The sequence below is a fragment of the Triplophysa rosa genome, unplaced genomic scaffold (assembly GCF_024868665.1).
Source record: "Triplophysa rosa unplaced genomic scaffold, Trosa_1v2 scaffold422, whole genome shotgun sequence".
Lineage (NCBI taxonomy): Eukaryota > Metazoa > Chordata > Actinopteri > Cypriniformes > Nemacheilidae > Triplophysa > Triplophysa rosa.
Genome location: NW_026634428.1, coordinates 91906 through 100670, shown reverse-complemented (window position 1 = coordinate 100670; position 8765 = coordinate 91906). Strand labels below are relative to the sequence as shown.

Here is an 8765-nt window from a genome sequence, read left to right as displayed (position 1 = left end):
CTGAGGTCTTCCCATGACAGCCGCTTCGCCGCGGCTGCTGATGGGGCGATGGTCTCCTCTTCGCTGTCTCCTCCAGGAGGGCCGCCCCAGAGCTGGAGGGCGTCAAAGAAGACCAGGGCTGCTGGGAAGCAGACAGTGCATGGGACTCGACGGCCGAGGCGGCCGAGTTGCGGCACGGAGGACTGCTTCCTACTGTCGAGAACCCTCCGGGGTAGACCGCGTGTGGGTCTCGCGCCCCCCCGACGGGCGGGGGGTGAGCGGGGCCGCTGCGGCTCGACAGTAACACCAACCAGCCCCCCCTTGCGAGACGGGTGCGTCGAGAAAGCGGACCTTCTCAGCGTTACTCATCTGCGCAAGGATCGGCCAGAGGAGTTTCTCATGGACCACAAGTGTGGACATCGTCTGACCCAGGGCCCGCGTGGTCACCGTGGTCGCCCGTAGAGTGAGGTCGGTGGCGGCGGGGAGTTCCTGCATAAGCGCTGGGTCGGTCTTACCCTCGTGGAGCTCTCTCAACGCCCTGGCCTGGCAGGAGCCATAGCGTGGAGAGAGGAGGCAGCTTGGTCCGCCGCAATGTAAGCTCTCGACACCAGAGATGCCGAGACACCACATGCTTTGGATGGGAGTCTAGGTTGAGCCCCCCCCCAGGTGGCCGCCTCCTACGGGCACGAGCACCGTGGTGGCATACTCCACCTGGGGGACAACAACGTATCCTCCAGCTGTCTCAACCTCGAGGGAAGAGAGGGTGACTGAACTTTGTTTGACGTGAAACATGCCGGAAAGGGGCGTTCCAGGTCTTACCAAGCTCCTCATGCACTTCTGGTAAACACGGCACTGGGGGCGAGCGCGGCTTGGAGCCGCGCTCAAACCCGAGGCGCCATGTAACCAGCCACGAGTGCCGGGAAAGGCAGTGCGGGCACTGCAACCCAACACTCACAGCGGCCCGGGAAAGCATGGCTGACATTCCGACGTCCGCTTCTTCCTGGGCTCGACCCCCCGAGGAAGGCAGCCCGTGGAATCGTCGGAGTCGGATGGCAGTACGTCACCCCCCGATGCTGCAAGAGACATCTCATCATCACGCATTGTGTCCGAATACGTGATTGAGGAATAAGACGGCGGACCGTCTCCTGGGGAACGGTCAGACGAGCGAGACGAGGTGCGAACGGTCCGTGAGCCAGTGGCTGGCGGATTATCGCTCACAGTAATCCTCATATCACCCTCGCTGCTTGCCATAGCGGACGGCAGGGCCGTAGTTCTGCCGCCACGGAACGGGGAACAAACGAGGTGGTGGCTGAGTCCCGTAGGAACACAGCCAACCGTGACGCAACGTCTGAATCGTCACCGCCCGCAGTGCGGGCAGGACGTATCCACAACGTCTGCCCCAGCGTACTGGAAGCAGGCATTGTGTCCGTCCCCCTCCTCGATAAGTGTGTTGCACCTGATTGAGGAATAAGACGGCGGACCGTCTCCTGGTGAATGGTCAGATGAGCTTCGAGGTGTGAATGGTCCGTGAGCCCGTGTCTGGCGGATTATCGCTCACAGTAATCCTCATATCACCCTTGCTGCTTGCTGTAGCGGACGGCAGGGCCGTAGTCCTGCCGCCACGGAACGGGGAGCAAACGAGGTGGTGGCTGAGTCCCGTGGGAACACAGCCACCTGTGACGCAACGTCTGAATCGTCACCGTTCGCAGTGCGGGCAGGACGTATCCACAACGTCTGCCCCAGCGAACTGGAAGCAGGCATTGTGTCCGTCCCCCTCCTCGATGAGTGTGTTGCACCCATGAGAACAGCGGGACAAGCCACGCTGGAGAAATTTGTTCTTTTAGAAAAGGAAATTTGCTCGAACACCTCCGGAACTGCCGAGACGCCCAGGGGAGAGTCACTGCAGGAAGGGACCGTCCGCTGTCCACGTCGTAGATTCCAGCAGAAAGAATGATCACCAAGATCGTAGAGAAGCTCATCAGATGCGTAGGCTCTGAAGAACAAAAGGTGAATGAATGAGCACGCCGGATTCCCTCTTATACCCGGACATCCGGGTAGGAGCCCGGCATACAAATTTAATTCGCCAATTTTCATTGGCCTTTTCTAAATACTCAGAAGATGATAGGTTCTCAAGACAAACCCCATTCTGTCGGTTCGACACAACGTCAAGAGACCGACAGAAAGGGAACAAGTACATACTTTTTGAATGCGCACTTGTTTTAAAATGGATGGAGATGAACTAGAATGAGCTGATGAGCACATGATTTGTCCTATTGCTTATGCATTGGAGCCAATATGCTGAGAGGGCATAGCAATGTATCCGTTACGGGTGGAAGAAGTTGTGAACCCATTGGTTCGAGGTTAAGAGCGGGTCGGAAACATTACCTGGTAGGGGTGTAACGACCTTTCTTTGTATAGGCACGAGTCACGACTGCTTTATATGTAGATTTAACACGCGCAACACCGGAAAATATAGGTCAGTATTTTAATATGATGTGTAATGATATGCATTTTCATTATATTTTTACAAAATATTTCTATTACCTGTATGATGTAGACGTAAGCTGTGTCCCAATTCGGGGGCTACAACCTTCTGAGGTCGCGGACTTAAAAACGAGGACTTGTTTTTCAAAGCATGCAGCCCGAAAAGTCCAAGAACCGAAATGAAATGAGATGATCTAGCCTCGCGGAGGATTTCCTAATTGCGTCACCTGCTGCTTATGTTGCGTGGCGACAGCAGCAGGACACAGCAGTGACGTTTCTGACTTTTTTAAACAAATACGGAGCCAGAAAATTTATATTTTATTTTAGAGAATATGACACGTTTATGTAGATTAAAACAGCCCAACAGTATATTAAATTAACCAACCTTAGAAATTTAAAACACAAGAATGCACCAATAATGTTAATGAACAACATCATGTATAATATTAAAACACTGAAATGGACCGTTTTTGTGAATTACATACTTTTATTTAACGAAATTTTTTAATGATTATTTAAAAATGTCAAGCCGTTACAGGGGCGCAATGAATCTTGGGATACCCGAGGCTGTGAAGGATACATTCGTTCTATCCTTAAAAACCCACGGAAATAAGGTCGCATTTTGGGGCTGCATTTGAAGGAACCTTTGAATCGGGACAGCCTTACCAGCCTTCAGTCGCGCTGCAATCGGTCTTAAAATGCAGCCTTCAAAGCACGCAGCCCCCAAATTGGTACACAGCCGTAATCTCGTAGAAGGCGCACAGACTCGACATTGTTTGCGTCTTGCTTGCGTAATCTTCCTTTTGGCACACAAGCATCATTACTGCCACTCGCAGGACAAACTGTGTATTGCACCCGAAATTGCTTGGTTGTGGTAAAAAATTCTAGAAACGATTCCAGATTTAGGGATGCCAGTGGGGTGGCCAAGTGTGCTGACACAGGAGCACTGGTCCCCTCTGTCCCCCTCTAGAACCTCTTCTACTCTGCTCTTCGGCAGTATATTAGACCTGCGGGAATAGGAATGTATGTTTTGTAATCATAGATGTTCGATGCAATAAATCGTAACATCTGTTATGGGAAAAACAACCTAAAGCTCGATTCACATAGCTGCGATGTGATAAATCTAAACGAACTAATACAATAAAACACATTACATTATACAATAATATAGAGTATATGTCAAATGTCACATTAGTAAACCGTTAAACAGGTCTCATCCACTTGTTGGAAAAAGTGTTAACAGCAGTATTAACATGCATTTTGAGTAAAACAGCTGGCTCTTTATGTAATGAAGTGCATACAAAAGACGTAAAGGGGTCATATGACACGGCTAAAGCGAATATTATCGTTTGTTTTAGATGTAATGCAACGTGTATAGACGATTGAAGGTTCAAAAAGCTGTATTTTCCACATACCTTGCATGTTTGTGCCTCCTCTTTGCCCCGCCTCTCTGAAACGCACAGATTTTTTACAAAGCTCATGAAAAGCGAGGTGTGCTATAGCTAGTTAACCAGTGTGAGTGCGTAGTGATTGGTCGAATACTGCAAGCGTGTGACTGAAATGTAACGCCTCTTACCATATTTGGAACATCAGGTTCCAAACCAATTGTACTGACAGGTACGCCCACCTTACTTGCATATACATTTGGGCGGTCTTAGTCAATCATACCACGAGCTGACTTAGATTTGTGGGGGTGGTTACACGAGGCGTTTCAGGTAGGTCTGTTCTGTGGCTGCGGTTCAGAAACTGCTGTAGGAGCTGCGGTTCTGCAGCTGGATACTATTGGGCATGTGCCTGGCTACCTGTGAATGTGATAAGATCCAATAGTGATCAGGACATATATTCAGCACAGTATAAGGTCTCTTTTTACTTTTAGATATAATTCATACATACAGTATAGTTATTGAACAAATTTCTGTTCTAAGAAACGTTCAAGTGAGGTGACCCTAAACTCTTAACCAGTAATGTATTTTTGTATATTCAAAACTCTGAAACTGACTTTACAAAAACATGAGCATTATAATTTGAGTGAAATATTAGCTAAATGTTATACATATTTGATATTCCAGACTTACGATCTGTTCCCAGATATTTGGACCTCACTATCATAATGTCTTAACCAGGTCAAGAGTTCAGTAAACCCAACCTGCCTCTCCCTAGTTAAGATTAGGCTCATGTATTACACACTTCTCTGGATTTACTCTCTCGTGTGTGTTTACTCAGTGCCATACTAAAGAGATTTATTATCATCTCTCACTGAATGACGTTTTTGTTTGTGCACTGTCCATATTAAACCATAACCCATATTTTTCTGTGTAACAACGCCAACGTGCTTTTAACTCCTGTAAAAATGCCTATAAGCTCTGATCCAAATCACCTGTCTGTGCTAAAACCTCTCTCACAATGAATCTAAAAATTCTTTGAAACACCTTTAATCTTTTGTTTTTTGGGGGGGGGTTATTATGCCTTTTTATAGCGCTTAATGAAAATTCTCTGTCTTACCATGTTTTCATTATTTTAACAGATGTCTAGACGATCAACAAACAAAATAAAGGACAAAAATGTAAAACGACATCTAATGGGTTTCAGCTGTCTGTCTCTATTGCATGAAGACATGAACGTTACTTTTGGTAAACTATAACAGAAATGACAGACTAATTCCAGGTATTTTACTTCTTTATTGTTGACAATAATCATATGCCTCAACACACAATGTACTCTTGCAGAAAGCTAAAGTATTTAGCTTAAGTACAATTTCTTCAGGTATATTGGAGAAGTAAGAATATCTCTAAAAGTAATAAATCTCTAAAAACATTTGTGTTGTACTTGCGATCCTGGCCATGTGCCCTTTACTGTGTAACAGTGTAAACAAACTTGAATGCCACCTCACTCTGCATTTGGCATAATTTTCAACAGAGCAGGACAAAAATGCTTTTGTGATACTGTTGCAAGCAAACCTTAATTCCATCTAAAAAAGATCATCTTTCGAAATAAAATGCACAAAAAAAAAAAACATTTAATTACAGTAGACCTTTGATATGACAGCAGATAAGAAAACGACAACCACTTTTCAGAAATCAGATTTCCTGATAATCCTTCAGTTTATTTATTATTTTAAAGCCATCATGACACGTCTTCTTTCAAGACTTTCCCCCAAAGTTTAATTACAATTTACAAGCCCCTGACATTGATATAAATCAACAGGGTTGCTGGTGGTGTATTTAATCTCCAACAGTCAAACACGACAGATCACATCTATAATATAAAGATGCGGCATGTCTGAACCTGAAAATGCATAGCATCTTTTGTACAATCACTCATTTTCATCTTGATTTGTGATTTTTTTTAATGAAATGCAAATGCAGCGCCATCTATTGGGAAAACAAATAACACTGAATAAAGTTGATCTCTGCAAATACAATGTAAGAACAACAGTATTACAAAACTATTGTCTTGTATAATATAAGGTTAAATAAAACCACTTAAACACATTATTTATTTATTAGTAAGACAACAATGATTTTGCTATTACAAAAAGGGCTGCTTCTGTTCAAACAGGCCTCCAACTTCCAGAGACAATATACAAAAGACAGGGTGAAGACAAAGAGCTGTTAATCAATTTGGATAAAGATGTCCATGCGTAATCTCTGTGTTTAATAGGATCAATTCCACATGGTCAAAAACTGAGCCAAATTCTCAGTGATTTACATTAATCCCATATTGTCAGCCATGTGGTAAACAGACCACAGCAGGTGTCACATTCTGTGAATAAACCTTTTAAAAGATACTGAGATTTACTGCCATCTACTTGATCTACAGCCTGCAGACAAGCGATAGTATCATTCTATTAACCTCTGTATATGACTTTATTTTTGTCTGTTTCATGCATTTTGATTTCATACAGCGTGTTTGGAGGGAGATGCTTTGCCATGCAGTCCCAAATATAGACAGCCAGGTTTTCTGTGGTACTGTATAGAATAAATAAATATGAATATGTCATAAAAGGTTTTAAATAAACATTTCAAAATTCTTTTCAGACAGATACGGTGGAAATGATTTGTTGACAAATACCTGACAACATTAGCGAAATATGGTACATCCAGGTCCAGATTTTTATGGTCAAGCGGTTTCATGATGGTCTCCTTTAAACATATTTAAACTTTTTAAAATAAAACATTTTTTAAAACTTATTAACATTCCTACTTTTGTGGATAACTTGACTTGAAAGGAAAAACTTGCCCAAAAAACATATTTGCCATTTGTAAAACAAAGTTAACTGGACTTAAATCTGCTATAGAGTTATAACATTGCGTCAGATTATTGCTTTGTAGGTGGCAGAAAGTTGATCAACTGGGTTTCAGTTGTTATATGTGTAAGCAAGATTGTGAAGATTTTTTTTATTTAGTATAAATATTGTACAGAATTAAGTATTATAAGTAGCATATAGTATCTTACCTCAATAATTTGCTTTAGATCAGTAAGGTTCATTACCATTCCAGTGTTTTTGTCGATCTATAAGAACAAACAACATGATATATACTGTATATGCGTGTGTGTGTGTGGGTGTATACTGTACAGACAGACATGAATGTTAACCGTGCATGTAGACATGATTGCAACATACCTTTCCCTTAACAGTCACTTCAACTGGAAAACATATACTTTTAAATTACTTTTTTGCATGGTTGAAATTTTTTAGGTTAAAAATGTGTAATATTACAGGGTAATCATAGTACTAAATGCACATATAACTCACCTGTATAGTTATGTCCATGGCCATTGGGGTTGTTGCATTTTCCAAATGTTTTTTTGTTTTCTTCGTCACTTAATGATTTGCTAAATGAACAAACACACAAACAAATAAAAGTGATAATTATTACAAATAAACTGTACACTTATGTTCTTAGTTATGTTCATGTCTGCAGATGGTGCAAAATGCGGCAGAGCATCTTATAACTGGAACTCGGAAATACGAGCACATCTCTCCCATTTTTTCCTCACTTCATTGGCTGCCTGTACACTTTAGGATCAATTTTACCATTATTTTATTTGTTTTTATAGCACTAAATGGTCTTGCCCCACTCTACATTTCTGAGCTGCTACACCCTCATATGCCCACCCGTTCTCCCAGGTCAGCTGATAAAATGTTACTGAGCGTGCATAAAACAAAACGTAAGCTGAAAAGGGACTGTGCCTTTGCTGTGGCAGCTCCTAAATTGTGGAACGATTTGCCAGTCTATTAGACAGGCTTCTTCGCTTTCTTCATTCAAATCACTTTTGAATAACTTTCTTCTTGGCTTTTAAAACCTGATATTGACATTTTGATTGTTTTAGTGTATGTGATGTATTTATATCCCATGTTTGTATACGTTTTTATGTATTTATTTTTCTGTACAGCACTTTGGTCAACTTCGGTGGTTGTAAAGTGCTTTATAAATAAAGTTTGCTTGCTTTTAAAGATCTGGGGTAAACGTTTGCCTTAAAAACTACAATTCCCATAATTCCTTTCCATCTACGCAACGCGAGTCTGTCTTCCTGAAGCGTACATGGATACAGGTTGTTAAAATCATGTGCGTGGGATTACCCAAATATATTGCACAATTCAGCTCGCCTCAAACGTTTACACAAACTATAAAGCTACAAAGATAACACTGCGTTAAACAAATGTGTGGAGAGCTGTTAAAAGTAAGCTACTGAAATGTCAAAGCACGTAAAACGATGTTCACACCATCACATAAAAACGTCAGAAGAGTAGTTGTGGGGTTAAAGCAAACATGGATTGTTAGTTTTAATGAGTCACTGCTTTGAAACGCAGAAACAGCGTTAATGTATTTAACGTTATACTACCTGTGTAATCGATGGCAAGCACAAAAACTCTGCACGCGCGTAATGTAGCAGATACGTTCAGCTGTAGTCTCAACACTAGACATCTTCTTACAGACCTAATCTGTACCGTGGTTGACGATAAAGCCTTCTGTAAGTGACAACTAAACTATAAAGTCACTGCAGAGTATACTTCATACAATTATTTTCGGCGTAGTGTAGGCGTGGCTTAACAGAGCCGCCTCTCAACCTCAGGGCATGACATGTGTAATCGAAAATTTTATGGCATCAGCACTTTCCATGCGCGTGATGCTCCTGTGTGTATTATATATTTGACTATTTTTAATGCTGTAAAGGAATGAAATTATTTTTTTTAAATATATTATTATTATTATAACGATAACAATTATTTTTACACGTAATGTAAAAAAATACATTTAAGGAAATCATATAAAACAGGAAACTTATATAAATATTTT

The 8765-nt window shown here is 42.1% G+C and overlaps 1 protein-coding gene across 1 annotated transcript; it reads right to left on the bottom strand.

The window, feature by feature from the left end:
- Positions 1 to 5129: 5129 nt before the first annotated feature.
- Positions 5130 to 8532, bottom strand: pts (6-pyruvoyltetrahydropterin synthase). Its single transcript, XM_057328260.1, has 6 exons — positions 8311 to 8532; positions 7220 to 7299; positions 7088 to 7110; positions 6919 to 6975; positions 6535 to 6605; positions 5130 to 6431 (listed from the first exon to the last, which is right to left on the bottom strand). Exons 1-6 carry the CDS (start codon positions 8391 to 8393, stop codon positions 6311 to 6313), a joined length of 435 nt encoding a protein of 144 aa, XP_057184243.1. The 5' UTR covers positions 8394 to 8532; the 3' UTR covers positions 5130 to 6310.
- Between the last annotated feature and the right edge of the window lie 233 nt (positions 8533 to 8765).

What these genes read in the sequence shown, in the direction of transcription:
- pts (XM_057328260.1), bottom strand. Translation starts at nt 8,393, where the DNA reads ATGTCTAGTGTTGAGACTACAGCTGAACGTATCTGCTACATTACGCGC. An exon ending in GCTTGCCATCGATTACACAG is followed by an intron (nt 7,300 to 8,310) that starts GTAGTATAACGT and finishes TTGTTCATTTAG; the next exon opens with CAAATCATTAAGTGACGAAG. An exon ending in AAGTGACTGTTAAGGGAAAG is followed by an intron (nt 6,976 to 7,087) that starts GTATGTTGCAAT and finishes TTGTTCTTATAG; the next exon opens with ATCGACAAAAACACTGGAAT.